At 34.4% G+C, this 18,469-nt stretch overlaps 2 protein-coding genes across 7 annotated transcripts; one reads left to right on the plus strand and one right to left on the minus strand.

Moving 5' to 3' along the window:
• Window positions 1-2,857: 2,857 nt before the first annotated feature.
• LOC113695763 (palmitoyl-acyl carrier protein thioesterase, chloroplastic) lies at window positions 2,858-8,147 on the minus strand. 5 transcript variants are annotated; one of them, XM_027214910.2, is made up of 7 exons: window positions 7,788-8,145; window positions 6,431-6,996; window positions 6,182-6,315; window positions 5,346-5,459; window positions 4,936-5,107; window positions 4,759-4,827; window positions 2,858-3,453 (listed from the first exon to the last, which is right to left on the minus strand). In XM_027214910.2, exons 2-7 carry the CDS (start codon window positions 6,926-6,928, stop codon window positions 3,184-3,186), a joined length of 1,257 nt encoding a protein of 418 aa, XP_027070711.1. In that variant the 5' UTR covers window positions 6,929-6,996; window positions 7,788-8,145; the 3' UTR covers window positions 2,858-3,183. The 5 variants fall into 5 exon arrangements, with proteins under 5 accessions (XP_027070711.1, XP_027070710.1, XP_071910951.1 ...); XM_027214909.2 differs by having other exon boundaries at window positions 6,431-7,009; XM_072054850.1 differs by having other exon boundaries at window positions 6,431-7,031.
• Window positions 8,148-15,525: 7,378 nt separating this feature from the next.
• Window positions 15,526-17,969, plus strand: LOC113694900 (uncharacterized). 2 transcript variants are annotated; one of them, XM_027213805.2, is made up of 4 exons: window positions 15,526-15,678; window positions 15,829-16,024; window positions 16,951-17,546; window positions 17,630-17,969. In XM_027213805.2, the coding sequence occupies exons 3-4, from the start codon at window positions 17,267-17,269 to the stop codon at window positions 17,725-17,727; spliced, it is 378 nt and encodes a 125-aa protein (XP_027069606.1). In that variant the 5' UTR covers window positions 15,526-15,678; window positions 15,829-16,024; window positions 16,951-17,266; the 3' UTR covers window positions 17,728-17,969. The 2 variants fall into 2 exon arrangements, with proteins under 2 accessions (XP_027069606.1, XP_027069607.1); XM_027213806.2 differs by lacking the exons at window positions 15,526-15,678; window positions 15,829-16,024 and having other exon boundaries at window positions 16,053-17,546.
• Window positions 17,970-18,469: the final 500 nt, after the last annotated feature.

The raw sequence follows: 18,469 nt of genomic DNA on the forward strand, positions 1-18,469 counted from the left end.
TAGTTAATATAAGTTTTATAGAGAAAAATAAATAAATTGAAACATAAGAACGTGCATATGAATAAGTAATTTAAAATTTTGTTGCGACATTCACGATTCCTATACAAACGGATTGTTGTATATATCCTGATGGTTGTGTTCGTATTACTTCAACGCAATAAAGCGCCTATACTTAAAAAAAAAAAAAAAAAATGCCCAGAAAACTTTTAAACAATCAAATTTCTGCTGCTGCAGTGCAGCGAGCAATTCCTAGATAGCGAGTTGTATAGTGCTGATACTTTTATAATGACATAAGTACTAAATATTTATTTGTGCCCAGAAAACTTTTTGATACATGAGTACGTGTATTACAATACTCATTACAGTTATCTGCCATTACTACTTACTACATCAGCAATAGAGGCGTCAAAATGGGTAACTTGAACGGGTTTTGGTTGATTAAAATAGGTAATGGGTATAAGTAAGTCAATCCATTTATACCTATTTTATTAGATGGGTGTAAATGGGTATGTCAAAAAATGAATTGGATAACTCAATTACCCATTTACAACCCATTTATTTTAATTTTTTATAAACTCATTTAAATTCATTTTTGCAAATTAAGTTATTAATTTATATCACCCTTTGCACCCATCATTATTTTAAATATTTACTTATAATGTTCAATAAGCCTAATTACCAAATTTTTTTCATTCATACTCTATGTCGCAAAATTACATACTATTTAATAATTGAATAATAAGAATATAAAATTTTGAAATAAATATTATAAAAGTTGTAGTAAATCTTATATACACTGACAGTGTATACTCTATCACCGTTTGATTCATGACATGTGTACAAAAGTTGAATTTCAAATTCAAATTTTGCATAGTTGTCATTCATTCAACACTGATAGTGTATACACTGTCAGTGTAAAAAAGATTAATCATAAAAGTTAACATAAAAACTTAATCCAAAAATATTGAATCCCTAGCATTTTTTTCATATGTAAATTTAAATTTTTATTTTGAAAAGGTAGCAAAAGTGGTTAAAACTTATTATAAATTGGTAATGCTGAAAAATGAGAACAAACTAAGAGAAAATAAAATGGTAAGACAAAACTAACAAATAATAATAATAATGAAACAAAAGTAGTTAACATCATAACAAAATGAAAAATTTGAAAAAAAAAAAGAGTAGGGGAAGATAGGAGGTTTGGGGAAGACAATTTTAAATGGGTTAATTGGGTTTGATGGGTTACCCAATAATATTAAATGGGTATTATTGGAGTAACCTATTTATACTCATATGCAAAATTTTAAAATGTCCAAACCCATCTATTCATGGGTGGGTATGGATAAATTTAGTTAAATGGATTTGTTTGTCACCTATAATTAGCAATTAGCATTATGTTCTTCTAAGAAGAAACAGCTATGTTTGGACAGCAAATTTTTCGTTTGCATCGTAAATATATTTTTCAATTCACCTTTTTATATTTTCAATCATCTTTTTATTTCACATATATCACATCACAAAAAGTGCTACAGTAATTATTCAAAATAATTATTTGGAATAATACTCAAAATTCTCAAATTTCAACTAGGGCTTAGCAGCGTCATAGAAGTTTTTTTTTTTTTTAAGCGCCATAGAAGTTGATACAGTAAAAAGAATTAGCTGTAGAATCATGTACTGTAAACTGTAGGACTGAACACTCCTTTTACAAAGATGCTGAAAAGACGTGCACATTGGTTTTACTAGGCGACTGCTTTTTGACAGCTTGGTACATTGAATCAATTTTGCACCCTGATTATCACATAAAACACTACTTTTTGCCTTTTGACGACAGCCTTACTCATTCGGCTGTTTTCATTTGGCGCATGGATGATTGCCAAATGGCACAAATGTCACAAATATGTCATTCGAGGTCATCAAAAGCTTGCGAGTTTGCTTTAAACATTTGTTACACTTCACTTCCGTCTCCATCCCACGCCCAAAATATTAACCCACTGAATCATCAGGCGGCCGACACGTAGAAAGACTGCGAGGAGAAAACTAGCAGTACTACGTGTGACATAGGAGGAGGAGGAACCGGAAAAGAAAAAGGCTCCCACGAAAAAGGAAGAAATCAAAACAAATTGCACTGCAAATAGACTTCCCTAACATTTACTATTTTATGTAGCAGTAATTCGAGTTTTGGATAGAAAAGGCATTTTTCTTTTTTATTGACCCCTCAAGCCCCTTCTAGAAAACCTTACACCAAAATAATTCCTACACAACATGCAAATTATTCTCGCCCGCTTCGATTCTGATGATGCGATGGCCAAGCAATGCAACTTGCAGGTGAGAACTGCTCCAGAAAAAGGCAAAAATTGCATGTGAGAAAGCTATATGCAATTTGTATCCTCCCTTGAATTGATTGAAGATGCACATCATTGATTGGTTCCCGATCATGTGAAGTCTCATTAACAGCGAAATTTTCTTGTTGCCCACTGCAATTATATATTGCGTGCAGTTGGGCTTAATTTGCTTTTGAAATTCTAGTAACTACACGCAATATAACCGCAGTGGCCAACAAGAAATTCTAGAAAATTTGAGGACACCTATCTGTTATTTCTTCTGTCATATACTATCTGTTCAGTACATATTATGTCATCTAAATTAAATTAAATGAAAGGAACAAATGCAATTGCAGTGGAAATGGATTCCAGGTCAAATTTCTTGTAGTAGCTGCAGTAGGAACTCATCCGTAATATCCTCAAAATGCGTGCGTAAAAAATTAGCTACTGATTAATAGAAATGAATCATTGGTCGGTACAAAAATGAGATGGACCACACGCCCATGAGAACCAATAATATCACTAAAAGTAATAAAAAATTGCAATAAAGAAATTTTTGCATTAGTTGTCACATTCATGAATGGTATCCAGCTGGAACTTCCATGGGAGAGAGAGAAAGAGAGAAAGAGACTAAGAGAGAGAGAGAGAGGGGGGGGGGCAGCAAAGGGCTACTTACAATGCTTAAGAAATTTCCCTATTTCTCTCGAAGGAGAAGGTGGGGAAAAAAAAGATATGAAGAAATTTATATATATTTATATTAACCGGGGAGGTCAATAGAGTAGATCAAAGAGCACAGGATTGAATCTACAGAACTGTAACACACAGCAACAAGACTACTTCCGCTCCTGCTGCAAAGGAAATCGCACTAAGCGCTTGCTGCTGGAAGCTGACCCATGCTTCCAATCCTGTTGGCATATTTGGGTCTCCACACAGTCCTTCCCTTGACAATCTCTGCTCCACCCTCGAGTCGAAGCAAATGCTGGCACTCAACATAACCAGAAATGGCCATATCACCAACACCATTCCCCAATACAGAAGTAAGGGACTGCACCACACTGTCCTTCCTGCACTCCCTCCTGTACTCGAGCGTCATTGCAGCAAGCTCGTGACTCTCCAAAATGGGGAGGGGAGCACTCTGTGATGGATAAATTAGAGTTCTGCAATTAGATTGACAAAAAACACCATACCAAGTAGCAAAGGACAGATACAATTCCTTTTTTCAATTTTGGAATTGCTTTTGTGTGCTAAAAGAGCAGCTAGCAAGCTCTGATTTTTGGGTAATTTCAATTTTGTTCCCTGCAAAGAGACCAATAAGCTTAGACATTCTCAAACGAAATGAATGGTTCATGATAGAAGTTTAATAAAAGCCTAGTAATAACACTCCAATTAATGGCCATCTGTCGCTAAAATTCCCTCATCAGTCTACCTCATTAGCAATGTATACAGGTCTCTATACCTACAGCCTCACATATTCACCTTAGCAATTACTACATATCAACAAATGACAACAAAAGAAACCTAAAATTGAACCAACGGCATAGTTCAATGAACCAACAATGTACGCTGGTCGCTTTCAGTCAGCAATTTTGTATCAGGACATTGTGAAAAGGAACCTATCACTCATAGCAATTTTGGATTGAGACACCACAAAAAGGAACTTATCACATATTCACTGCTATTAAATATATATCAACAAATGACAACAAAAGGAACCTAAATGAAACTAATGAGATAGTTCAGTGTACCAATAATGGAGGTTGATTGATTTCAGTCTGCACTTTTTAATTAAGTCGCTGAAAAGGATTCTATTTTGATTATCTTGGCTCTAATACGCAAACACATCTAACAAAAAAATGTGAGTGCTGAACCCCAATCAGTCTTATTGTGCTTCAAGTATCAGTATCATATTCCAACATTACTCACCTTCAGAACACAACTTACTCTACCAAAGCCAACAACGATACAACATATTCCCCCCCCCCTCCAAAAACAAAAACCCCCCAACATCCCACAGCTTTAATATCGACTCAAATTACCATTACTTAGTTAAACTCACCACCTCAGCTTAGCATAAGGAATTAGCCTTCCGATGCCAAAAAACTAACAACCTGGAGTGATATCCATTCCTATGCCAAAAAACTAAACATCCTGGAGAGATTTCCCCTCGTCCTTCATTATCATTTAACAATATGACTAGTCCAAAAACAAGTACTTCAGTGGCAGCCAGCTTATTTTATGCCAAATAACTGCAATTTCAGATAACAAAACACAAGCATCTGCTTTTGCACGTGTACAATTTAAAACAACCAGATAGAGAATGTCTAAGAGCCTAAAATTTCAAATTCTCCAGTTTCTTCCCTAAATCATCAAGAATTCTTGAGAGCTGAATTCTCCACATACAATTGAACTCAAAAAGGCAATAAGTTAGGAGAATGTCTACCTCAAGAATCCAGCCAATGTATTTCACATTATTCACATGCTGGTTCACATCCAAGTCACTCCATCTTGGCTGCAAAAATCACACATTTCTTCATTCGGTATACATTTACGAGGGGGGAAAATATAAATCAGACAAGAAAGGAATGCCATGTGTCGTTCAGAAAGAACAAAATCTTACAGTTAAACCAGTACGAATGTACTCTGCCGTCTTATCATCAAGTTTTGGTAACTTTCTGCCATCCTCATCCACAATAGGAGGTGAATCTAAATAATAGCCTTCTATTTCTGCTCGAACCTCATCTGGAATTTTAGACAGTCTCCTAGTCTCTTTATTCATCATGACCCATAAACTGTAATAAATTCAATTCAGCATTTACAGGGGAAAAAAAGGAAACACCGTTAAGTACAAATCTTAGGATGCTATGGAAACTGAATAAAAGAATGAATCTTCCACAACAGAGGAAAGAAAGCCCAGCTTGCCTGAAAGATCAGATCACTATCATAATGATTAACATTGGGGTAAATGGAAAACAGTAAAATGCAGTTCAAATTATTTATTTAATGCACCACAATAAAACTCCAGCTTACCTAGAAGCTCTCGTTATTACATCCCCAGTTTTACAATCACGGACAAGCCAATCTCGCCGCATCCCATTCTTACCAGATGCTGCAACCCACGTGTCCACTTGAACAACATCACCCCTGCAAGAATCAATTTACAGCTCAGACCATCATTGCCGAGGATTCACTTGTCATGTAATCTAGGCATTATAGGGCAAAGAATCTGCTGATCTTTTAAGATTATAACAAAAATCCTGCACATAGTCAGCAATGTAGCAATAGGGCCATTTAGCTGAAAGCATGCACAAAGAAAACATACTACCACACAAAAAAAGAGATATGATGAAGCCAACAAGCAGGTGCATACAGTTATGCATGCTTCCATGTGTTCTCTTTAAGACTCCATATTAATGACACAAAAAATGAGATATGATGAAGCTGCCAAGCAGGTCCATGCTTTAATATATATCCCTGTTATCTTGTATACCTATGCACAATAGATTCCAATGCTATTAGCACATATCAAGGAAGCAGATTTCAAAAATGCCAGCATCTATAGAAGAATGTTAATGGTTAAATCTAAAAAGCAGAGGAAATCTTATATTGAAAGCAATGTATAAAGGAAATGCAGCAAGAAACCAAACAACTAATATACATTTAGTAAACCAAAAATTAAAACAGTCATAACAGCAACATACAAATTTGAAGACAATGAAAGTGAATGGGTATAGAACCTTAGCCATCTCAGCCTTAAATAGTAAGCCTTAGGCATCTTTGTATCAAGGAAAAAATTACAAATAGTACTTGATATAACAGCTCAGTGCTTAGTGGTCTGAGCTAATTTGCACAGACATTAAACTCACCAAGTAGGATAACGGTCCACCAGAACCTGCATCTTGGATACCACCCAAATTAGATTTCTTTTGGCCATCTCCGGAGTAGAGCCAAAACCATCACCAAGCAGTCCAGCAGATTTTACATGGTTAAGTGCTGTTTCCTGCAAAGAATGAAAAGCATGTAAAGCTTGAAGGCTTACAAGCAACAGATATTTAAATTGTGTGACCAAAGCTAATTTGCTTCTTATCACTAATTTCCAAGAAATCCAAGCATACCTGAAGATGATTCATTAACGTTTCTATGGACGCAGTTCGGTCAGCTCCTATCTCATATGACCTGATGCTGAAGTTTTCGCGAAAGACAAGACCATCTTGCACAATTCTACCGAAGCCAAAGGGGCCACCAAGCATGTCAGGACGCTTTGGCTTCCAGTCAAGCATCATCCATTGCTTCTCTGCCGCTAAGAAAATAGTGGTGATGGCAGCAAGGAGCATGCTCCAATCAGGTAATGTGTTGATGAATGTCCTCGGTGGAGGTGATGAGATCACATCATCATCAGTCTTGATTCCAACCTTAGTTCCATTAACCTTGGAAGGGGCCTGTGCATTAGCCTTCACTTGTAATTTCCCAGAAGATGAGGACTTTGACTTGATCCCACGGGCATCCACACCTGCAGGGAGACTTCCTCCATAATTTCCGGAATTTCTGCCACCGGAGTCAGGCAGCGACGAAGTAGCAGGAAAAAATGCAGCAGTAGCAGCGCTAGCCACCATGACGAATATAGTATGATCAACCAACGAGTCTAACTATAGGAGGTTGAAAGTGGAATAACTTGTCAAGTCTGCAAATTTGAACTGCCGAGGGTGTCGGCAAGAACTATTCCAGTGATCATCAAAATTCGCCAGAAACTAACATTTCATAATCAAATCGAAATTTAAAAGTCCACGCATCCAATAATAAAATTTACTGTTTTACATACATAATCATTCAGCTCCACGAATCCAACAATAAATTTCACTTTTCCACACGCGCAAAATCACTAAACATTTAAAATAGAAAAATTCCTATTTACAAAAAAAAAAAAAAAAAAACCAAGGCAATTGTTTTAAAAATAAGAATTTCTTCATTACTCAGTAAAATTTGCCCTGATTCAAAATTCAAACGAACGATGTTTTCTGTCGTATCATCATTTTCATGGGTTTTCTTGCAAAACAACAAAAATGAAAACCATTTCCAAAAAAAAAAAAAAAAAAAAGGTTCTTAACCAACCTTTTTTAAAAGGAAAACAGAAAATCGTTCTGACACAAAATTGTACAATCAATGCATGAACATAACTGACCACGAATCCAAGTCGAAACAAATGAGAAAACACAAACCATAAACCATGAAAACGACCGCCACACCACCATCTAATTAATGCAATAAATAAGCTTGTGCGGCGGATCTGAGCATTCAACTCCAACTCAAAACACCACATTACACTTTAAAAACTCAAATAAAAACTTTTCCCCCTATTTTACCCCTTCTCCAGACACGCCTGTATGACGTGGAACCTTCCAGATCAACACAGTTTGGCCAAAAAGAATACAGAATCCAAAAAATTCAAAATAAAAGATAAAAAGAAAAAAGTACCTTTTGGAAGCTCGAAGATTCCAGAGAATAAATGAAGGTGAAAATATATGTCTATAGAGTCTCCGCTGGCTTTTTTCCGGGAAAATGAATAACTAACTTTGATCAGAGAGGCTCCATTTCTGATCTGCAAACCCGTTTCTAAGAGATTCGCTAGCTTTTTCCTAGGGTTTGCGATCGCCTACGATGGTTTGTTTGTTTGTTTCTATAACAGCGGCTATGCTTCCTCTTCCGCTTTTTCAGAGTCTTGGAATTTCTTTTATTTTTAATTTTTTAAAATGTCTAGAGTGTTGGAAAATTGCGAGTGTGTGCGAGAGCAAGAAAAGGAAAGGGCCAGCGGATTTTAAGTGGTACAGTCTTGGAGTCCAGCGACTCCATTTTATACTATCCCCCCTGGCCTCCCGCCTCTCTTCTCAACTTTCAGCTTTTGCACCTGCTTTTCCCGTTATTTCCTCTGTTGCCCCTCTGATTATTTCTGCTGTGTTTTCTGGGTAGTCTTTCGCTTTTAAAAATTTTCATGTGCATTGTTGGCGCCGGTGTTTATAGAGACGGTGGCATTTAAGACATTACATTCATTTAATCCGACGGCGAGCACACAAAATTTTGTTGGCCCAACCGCAATTTAATTTACCAAATTTCTGTATTTTTTTATTGGAAAGATGACCTGTTTCATTATTTACATTTCGCAAAAATATTCTTTTCGTCCCTCACTTTTAAAATGAAGCAAATTCGTCCCTGACATTTAAAAATTAAAACTATTACATCCTTGAACCTAATTTTCAATCTGAATCAAACCATCCAATAACCCAGTAATAAATTTCGAAAATAGAATTGATAGATCATTCGATCAACTTCATCGTATTCACATGACATTTATTAAACCAAAAAATTAAAAATTATAACATAAAAGACCATTCTTTGTCTTGGAATAGTATATATTTTTTTTTTTTTTATAAATCACCGTTAGTATATCCACTTGCGAATCTAGATGTGTATTATAAATATAAAATTTGGTGTTTAAATTTAAATTAAAATGATATGGCGGTGCATAAAACCGTCAGTGTATACAATAATAATGTACAAAAGATTAATCTTTCTTTTTTATATTATAATTTTTTATTTTTTCTTTTTAGGTTCATTAAATTTTACATGAATATCAAGTTGAGTTAACCAAGTGATCTACCAATTACACCCCCAAAATTTGTAATTAGGTTGATTGGTTGTTTGATTTATATTGAAATTTGGGTTCAGGGATGTAATAATTTTAGTTTTTAAATGTCAAGGACGAAATTGCTTCATTTTAAAAGTGAGGGACGAAAAGAATATTTTTGTAAAATGTGAAGGATGAAACCGATCATTTTCCCTTTTTTATTTTAAACACACTTAACTTGTTTGGATTGAAGTTTTTGTAATAAAACTAATTATCGATATAGTGTGCTTGAGATAATAATATATTTTAAAATATATCAAGAGAATACTATTTTTTAAAAAAAAATACTTGGAAAACACACAAATCATATCGGATTGTAAGTTATTTGGGATTATTTGAGATATTTTTACTGTAGTACTTTTTGTGATGTGATGTATGTGAGATAAAAAGGTAATTGGGAAGATAAAAAAGTGTATTGAAAATTGTAATAATGATGTAAGCAAATAAAATTGGGTAAATAATGCTCAATCCAAACAAACTCAGGCCTCGTTTGGATTGTCACTTTTTGGATTTCTTTTTATATTCCTGAATTTTTTTGTAAATAAATTTCTAATCTCCTTTTGAGCTCACATCTTTAAAATGTACTGCAATAATATTTTTTTTTTCAGCAAAAACTTCCCATCCAAATGGAGCTGCTAGTATTCCTTAAAAAAGTTTTTTGTCGTGATTTGACTAAAGAACAATTGGTGGCGCGACTTTTTGAGTTAATCTTTTAGTGTTTTGTCTTTTTTTCCAACTTATGAGGGGCTTCTAGACTAATAGCTTTTAAATCAGTTCTTTATCCAGCTAACCAAACTATATATATTCAGGCGGCTGTGATTGTGAGGCTCCATCCACTGTTCGAAGACAACAAACATAATAAGTGATTAGTGGGCAAAGCTTGACTATCGCAGTCCTCGTGATCGGCTCTGGAGAACTTTTTCCTCTTCCTCTAAAATTCGTGTTTTGCCTACCGCCTTTGTTAGTCTACTCCAGCCGGCATCACCTCGCTTAGAGGTGTGGTTAGTTTAGTTCGCATCCGGAATGATAGCACATGTATTTGAGTTTTTATGAGTCTATCATTCTCCCTTTGCCCATTTAATTTGGAATTTATATGGGTTTCAATCGACTAAATGACTCAACAATCAATTCAAAATCAAGTCATAAATGAGGAATTACAGACGGCAAATTTCTAAAGCTTTATTTTCATTAAATGACTTTGATAAAATGTTTATCAACTAATAGGCAACATTAACTTTAACGAAATTATTTATCAAACACCTCCTGAATGTTTTTTATTAAACAAAATATTTTGATTTGTGATAGTAAGGATCCATCGACTGACACCCGCATTAAAGATAACCAAACATCTCTCTTTGATGGAAGAGAACGAAGAAGCGGTGCTGCTGTTGCCACGATACACAAAGAGAGGAAAAGGTTTGAGAGGAAATTAAGGGAGCTCGACTTTGTGTTTATTGTTGGATTTCTTAAGCAGCAAAGGTGACGAATGAATTGCAGGATGAGTGTCCCTTTACGGAAGTATTTGATGGTTTGGCTTCAATTTTTCAAAAATAAAAAAAAGGAATTTCGGTGAAATTTGACTTCTTGTAATTGCGCTTTAAGTGTAAACGATTTCGTTCAACTAAAATATGTCATCGTTTGAGTCTGCTCCCCGGGTGAAATACGTACGACAATAGTTTCAGAATACCTCCTCTGAGGATCATGACACTTTTACCAACCTCCCCTGAGATTTTGGGAAATTATACAGACCTCTCCTATCAAAAATTTGGCCCATTGCTTGCATAAAATAAAATATAGTGGAACCCCAAGACATCATGCTTTGTTGCAAATGGATATTTGACCCCCCCCCCCCGGCCCCAAAAATGTAAGGTTACCAAATAAATGAGATTAACTAATTAATTGAACTAGGATAACAATTGTTTCGTCTCAAATTAGCAAACCATAACTACAATTAGAAAATGGCATCAATTGAAACCCTAAGATGGCTCTATTTTTGTGATTGATATCACTTGACAATATAGACGGTCTTATATAATCTGCATAGAAGAATTTTACGAGCAAGAAAAGTAGAAGGAATCTCTATCTGGCTTATTTTGTAGAATCTTGTATCGAAACAAAACTAATTTATGCTTTTGTTGTTGATTTGTTGACTAATATTCGAATGTTTTATGCACCAATACTTTACTTTGACCTCGCTTACTACAATAAAAGAGATTAAGTTCCTACCCCCCAAGTGTAGATACTTATACCAATAATCTGAGTTTTTTATAAAGCTAACTGTGTCATTTATATGTAGTTGTGCCGTTGCAGTATGCACTAATTATTGCAAAGATCATTGCTGCTTTTAGTCGTTGATGCTGCATTTTTTCGAATTTCACTTATTCCCCTTGACTTTTATTAATTATTTCATTATTTAGTAATACAACTTGAGGACAATTAAAAAAGGACTTATGTGGCTCATCAGAATATATTTTTAATTCTATTACCAAAACCTCAAATTCAAAAAGGGTTAGTATAATTTTTAAAACCTCGTACAAAATCTATGAAAGTATCAAAAATCTCAATGGAGGTTTTTTGAAATTATCCCTCACAAATTGGCACAGCGAAGAAGGTAAAAGAAAAACAAATTGCGGTTCTGACAAAAAAAAAAAAAAAAAGGGTAAAAGAAAGGTTACGAGATCGTTTTCCACGCTTGTAGTTGTGCGGACAGCAGACACCAATTATTGCAAGCACCGGGAACTGGGAAGACTATAAAATGAAGAAATAAGAATACTAACAAAAGAAACTGAGCTCTCCTTCCTCGTGAATCGGGTCAATGCGGATTTTTTTTTTTAAAAAAAACTTTTGAGATCTGTCATTGATCAGCAATTCAACTACCACCCGATTACAATAGGATTCACATTCAGAACACTCTAAAAAAAATAAATCCAATTTGATATTACCTCAAGACATTTTGAGGGATAAACCTCACCAACCAACTAAATCATTATAAATTTCGCACTTGTTACATTTGGCGGAGGAAGTTGAAGGAAAAATAAAATAATGTGAGAGAGAGAGAGAGAGACTGACTTAATTACCCACTGCGTCACCCATAGTAGTAGCGTTACTTGCATCTTGTCGAACAAAAGTCCTGTTTGAATTGTAATTTTTTTAAGCTTATGTAATTAAAAAAAAAGTTCTGTTAAGAAATGTGTTTATGAAGAACGTTCAAAATTTTTTGATGAAAAATGACTTTCAAAATGATACATTTTACGACTAATTTTTCTGATGGAATTTTGATCTGACATTTTTCTGTTGAATTTCCAGCTTGTAATGTGGAAATCAAGCAGTACTAGTTGGAAGTATGTTGTTGTTTTGAGTGAATTACTGATTAAAAAAAAAAGAATTACTGATAAAACAAAATTGGTGGGCCTGCTTTGTGTTTTCCGTGGCTTTCCCCAAGGCCGTTGCTTTCTTCTTTTTTTTTTTTTAAAGATTTTTTAGGCTTTTTCTCTAATTATCATCAAAGTGACGTTTTGTGAATCCAGCGGCTGTAATTAAAGGGTGACCGTATCAGTTGTTCTTAGGGCGGGTACTTGCACCATATAATTCTCAAACGTGCGCAAATAGTTCAAGAATCAAGACACGTAGCTTTAGCTAGTTATGGACCAAGGTTGGTGATTTTTTTCACCTAAAAGTTTTGCATATATATAATTTTAATTTTTTTATCTTATATATATATTAAATCGTTATCATATACATATGTGCATAGACACACGAATATAAAACTCCAAAAAATAGTAATCAAAACCGCTCCTTATTATAACATAAAGGCACTTAGTCTTTAAGTGCTCGATATTAGAAGTTCACATAAAATCTGTTATGTTAATTTTTAGCCGCTAAAATTTCTCAAAAAAAAAAAAAAAACACATAGATGTGTCCTTTTTCTTGGCATTGTAAATTGCAAAACGATAAGCTTATTTAACGGTACGCTTTGGATTTTTCTCTGCTTGGGTTGATGATTAGGTCATTGACCACCTCATTGCTACCAGAAATCAAATTTTATTTTACTCACCCGAGCATAGTTAACAATTGTGATCGGCCCAATGGTAGGGAAGGACTTTAGGATCTGTCAGGTTGAAATGATGATAAGTAATCCATGTCACCTTCACTTTCTTCCTTAAAGAATGTAATCATCATCACGTTTGAATCTCTCCTTTTGGACAAGAAATCAAAATCGAAAACCAAATGGTTATTTGGCAGATGAATTACAAACTAGAACGTTGATTAGTTGAAGACAGATTATGAATTTGGATGGCACTGCTAGTAGTTACGAAACATATCTTGCATTTCGCTTGTTTGAAATATTATTTGTAATAATTACCGTAAAATTTTTTATGCTGTGATGTTATGTATGTGAGATAAAAAAGTGGATTGGAAAAATTGTTTACGATGAAAACGAAATATTATTTGTAAAATTTTGATATCCAGACACTTTGCTATCTTTGTGAAAAAAATGCTTCATAGTTAACGTTGTAATCTTAAAAAATTGGAGATTTTGAGTTCAAGTCTCACAACACATAATTTTTTCTATCGCTGTTTTTGTGGATTTGTTTAAAATATTATTAAATTGTAATTACAACGATTTCTAAGCTAATTTGTTGAATGTATCGCTTCTACCATTATAGATTGCTAGTATATTAATGAAAAAATAACCAACAACTTTACATCAGTTTATTTACTAATTAAATAAAAACATTGCTTACTGGAGAATGGGATACTTCAAAACGAAAATAAACTACCTAGTTAGTGCGTGAAAAAGACTCTTTAGAGAGATTAGAATAAATTGCAGCAGCAAAGATTCTCTTTAGAGGGCTTAGAATATTACTACTATGGATTTGTGGTCCTATTCAAGGGCGGAGCCAAGACCCTGCAATAAGTGGGGTCAAATTTTAATATAGTAAACCTTGGAGCTTGTTTTGATTATTAATTTTTGGAGTTTTCATAGAAAAATTTATTGTAATGATTTGATGTATTTAACGTAAAATAGTGATTGAAAAATATGATCATGAAAAATATAAATTTTTTTTTTGAAGAAAATCCAAAAAATTTTGACAATACATTAAAACTTCTATAAGGGAAACAAATATTTTTTTAATAGAAGAAAGTTTTATTAACAGATTGCTGGAAATCATTTAGCATGGTTTGATTTATATTACTGCCTTAATAGCATATTAAATATATGCTAGAAATAATAGATCTACGAAATATTTACAATTGTACCTTATGAGTACTCATCTTCTAAAAATGTAGCAAAATCAATTCATTATCAATTTTTTCAATGTGAGTGATTGAAGCTTTTGATTTTTCTTTTGAATGATTTATAAACTACAAGTAACTTGATATTCTATGGGGTTCTTTTGAGAAATTTGTCTATAGCCAGTTATAAATAAAAAATCATAATACCTTAATTTTGTATTATAAATAAAACATTAAGCATCCACTTGAAAAATTCATGTTTTTGAAGTTTTGAAAAAATTGGTTTTTCCACTTCACTCCAAAAAAGTTCATCTTTTATTTTTGAAAATTTTGGAACAACTTATTCTTGAAATAACTTTTATAAACAGCTTGAAATAAATTAAAAATTACTGTGATAGTAACAATTGTGAATTTTCAATTGTTTGGAGGTCAATGTATATGAAAAAGAGAATTCGTTAAAATTTAGAGGAGTTAAATAATATGCAACTCTAAAATTTTTTAAATTTTCTAAATCTAAAAACTAATTTTTTCAAAGCAAAGTGGGGTCAACTGACCACACTTGCTTTCACGTGACTCCGCCACTGGTCCTATTGATCCCATCAGACTAACTTAGAAGCTGCCAGATGAACCAATTTTTCAATTTTTTTGGCCTTTGTTTAACTATTGACAAATTGGTCGATATCTTCCACATTTAGGATGCCAAAAATGTCTAAGCTAGGAGTCAACTTCAATAATTCACAAGTTTTCATTTACGACAACATGAAACGTCACTGATTTCCGAGAGTAAGAAGGGTTGCGTCGCTAAGTGTGCAGAGCACGTGGCTTGTGGCAACCTTGTAAATTCCACGTCCAGCTGCGATAGTTTTGGTATTTCAACATTTGTGCAATAGCCGCGAGCTTGTAGGTTGGACTTTGGAGTTGGGGACACGTGGCCCCGCACAAGGCGGTGCCAGCTTCCTAATTCAATTTCTATTTTCCCACCAACACGAATAAAAAAACACATATTATAATCTTTTCTAAACCCCCCCCCCCCCAGTCCCCGTACAACCAAGAAAAAATATATATATATTTTTCAACAGAAAGACAAAAAGTAAGAGAACGGAAGCAGCATCCCCAGCATGCATCATAATTAGAGGTGTCAAATAAAACCATTTAATTAATTTTACCCATACCCGCCCATTAATAACTGAATATGGGTACATTAAATTTTTATATATAGGTATAAATGGGTTACCCAATTATACCCAATTATTAAATGGATATAATTGGGTAACCCATTAAACCCAATTAACCCATTTAACTTGCATTCCCAAACTTCTTTCTATTTTCAGTTTTCACCGTCAATCTTCTTCTCCTCCCCACCAGCAAGCCCACTGCTTCCCCCCCCCCCTCTTCCTCCAGTGTTTGATTCCCCTCTCCCTTCTCCCCGTCTCTGCTTAATAGAAGGTTTTTGCCCCTTCCATGTCCAATTCCTGAGCTGATTGATGGATAACTTTTCTAATGCCATTAGATCCTAGAAACGCCACTTATATTTTTTAGCTCTAGTTTTTTTCCCTTCATTTGATACCATTGCATTTCTTTGCTTAATGTTCACAGGAATCTAAATATTGTGAGAAAAGTTGAAAAGCTTTGGGAGCTTGAGGTACAAGAAAATTAGAATCAATCTTCAATTTTGTTTGGATGGAATTGTTGGCATAGTATTTGGACATGGGAGGAGAGAGACAGAGCATATGCTGCAGATCCTGCACCCCGGATGCAGTTGGTGGTATCTGTAGCATTGTGGAGTCTACAGGTAAGGCTTTCCTGCTTAAATTTGTGGTGGGATGCATACTTATTGGCTGTAGTAGTATTTGAATGGGATCTTAATTTTGCTGGTTCTATGACAACTCTACTGGGAAAGTTTTACTTGTATGCATTCGTCTCCTTGCAATCTGTGAAGCTGTTTGTTATTATTGTTCCCAGTAATTGCAAATTTGGAAAACTTCCAGTGCCTAGTAATTTCTTTTTAGTCTATTCGTAACAAATTTGTTCAGCACTACTGGTAACAATTTCTTGAAGGCTACAAAATCTGCAATGACGAGGACAAGATTGGTTGGCCATAGTTTTTCAAAATTTACACGACGCTAAACTGAGGTCTAAGGATCCAGCCATGTTCTTTTTCTATAACAGGAATCTTGTTAAGTAGCATATTCTTTAAATTTTTCCTATAACAGGTATCTTGTTATTGGGCATGTAATTTTATTTATTTTTTAATAAAATTGTTGTTGGAAACGGGATAGAAAAGCATAGAAAATTAACATGATAGAAAAGCATAATATCTCGTATATAATATCATTGACAGTAGTATTTTAGGTTCAATCTGATGCATTGTTTAGGGGAAAGTTTCTGGTATAAATTTGCTTCATGTCAATTAAGCCACACATAACACATAAAAAGGTGGATCATATACACATGAAATCCTCTTTTTCTATGTAATTTGGTTTATGTGAACGGTGGCATATGTCATAATCTACCCATATCCTTGTAAAGGGTATATTTGGCTAGGATATGTTTTAGGTTCTCGATATTGTTGTAGTGCTAGAGTTTGAGCTACAATGTGGAATGGAATTTTGTGGCTTGTGTCTTGTGTATTATTCAGCCTTTGTTGTTATGACATGGTTATATTTGTGCCTAGTTATGTGGAAAATGGAAAGATGCTGATTTTGTTTGCATGATCAGGCTTAAATTGGTTCTAGCAACCTTGTCAGGATGCTGATACTGATGCACTGAATGCAGCAGCATCACTGTTGTAAGGTTCTCCCATTAGAAAGAGTCAAAAAGCTAAAAAACCAAAGTGGCAAGGAACTTTTTAAAGTGCTGAAAATTGGAAGTTGTTGAAACTTGGGCTTGGCTATCAAGTCATTGAAACTGGCAAGTGCAGTCAGCACAATTAAGTCTGAGAGGGCAGGGCAGGACAAGTTATATGCAAGGCTGAGAGTCTTAGATAGGAAAACATCAGATGAGGTGTACAAAGTTGGTAGTATAGATAACAGAAATGCTATCCCTTCATGATCCAACAGATGAGTTGTCAGAGCACATTCAGGAACTATGTTCTTATACAAGCCATGAGCCTACCAATACAGATGAGTTGATCCAAGGTTCTTCAAAGTATTCGAGACAACTCACGTCATTGATTTGGAAGGAATTTGATATATTGTATGTTGAACCAGATGGTTCACAAAGAGCACAATGTAAATGGTGCAAGCGTGATTATGCATGTGGTGGAACAACCGGAACAAGCAACTTATGGCGTCATCTTTCAAATGGAGTAACAGGTATGTTATACTTAACCTTTTTGTGCACATGATCTTGTATTTTACTTTTTTAGTCACTTATTGAACTTTACTTTTGATTTCAGCTTCTGAAGATGAAGAAGATAGAGAAAGACTGAGTATTGACTTTGCACCTTTAGTTGCTAAACTTACTAACCTTCATGTTGGCGGATTCCAACAATGAGCTGGAGGAGTTTTATGCTATGCTATGCAGTTGTACGAAGCTTGTGCTTGTTAAGTATCTTGATAGAGTAGCTAGTTGTGGGAATTCAAGTAGCTATTGTTTATTCTCGTACTGAAGGTTGGCAAGAAGTTTTGGCCATGTAACCTTTCACTGTTCTATCAGTTATTTCTATTTATTGAAAATTTATCTTTGTTTGTATGCTAAATGAAGTGATTGCTAATCCTTATCAGGATTTTTAACTATTTTTTATGTTAACTAATTTTGTTTTATTTATTATATTTATTTGTTGATTTTGTCTTATCGCTTTATTTCCTCGTAATTTATTAATTTGATCATTGTTTAGCATCACTAATTTATGACAAATTTTAGTCTCCTTTCTTACCTTTTCAAAATGATTATGATTCATAATCATCAGGTATATTAAAATAGATAAGACCTGCATATGTATATTTCATCATCACATGCTTTACTACTCCCCATTCAATTAAGTCGTAGACAAGCCAAATGGAGGTGGTAGGTACTTGCAAATGCATAAGCCTCACTTCCAAAGAAGGATCTTATGCATGTTTATCACGTGTCCATGCCAGCATCTAGAAAGTAGAAACAGGAAATTCTTTCTGTATACGAGTTCTTTATGCATTATAGAGCGAACACGTTTTGCCACCTGATTGTCTGATTTAATAATCTGAAGAAGAAGGAGCTAATGTTGTTAAACAAATGCCAAAGAGTACTTCTTTCGGCT

This window comes from Coffea arabica, chromosome 6e (assembly GCF_036785885.1).
Source record: "Coffea arabica cultivar ET-39 chromosome 6e, Coffea Arabica ET-39 HiFi, whole genome shotgun sequence".
Classification (NCBI taxonomy): Eukaryota; Viridiplantae; Streptophyta; class Magnoliopsida; order Gentianales; family Rubiaceae; genus Coffea; species Coffea arabica.

Coding starts and splice junctions, on each gene's coding strand:
- LOC113695763 (XM_027214910.2), bottom strand. CDS start 6,928: ATGGTGGCTAGCGCTGCTACTGCTGCATTTTTTCCTGCTACTTCGTCG. Junction 6,316..6,430: donor CGTTAATGAATCATCTTCAG/GTATGCTTGGAT, acceptor CATTCTTTGCAG/GAAACAGCACTTAACCATGT. Junction 5,460..6,181: donor GTGGACCGTTATCCTACTTG/GTGAGTTTAATG, acceptor TGATTCTTGCAG/GGGTGATGTTGTTCAAGTGG.
- LOC113694900 (XM_027213805.2), top strand. CDS start 17,267: ATGCTATCCCTTCATGATCCAACAGATGAGTTGTCAGAGCACATTCAG. Junction 17,547..17,629: donor TCTTTCAAATGGAGTAACAG/GTATGTTATACT, acceptor TTTTGATTTCAG/CTTCTGAAGATGAAGAAGAT.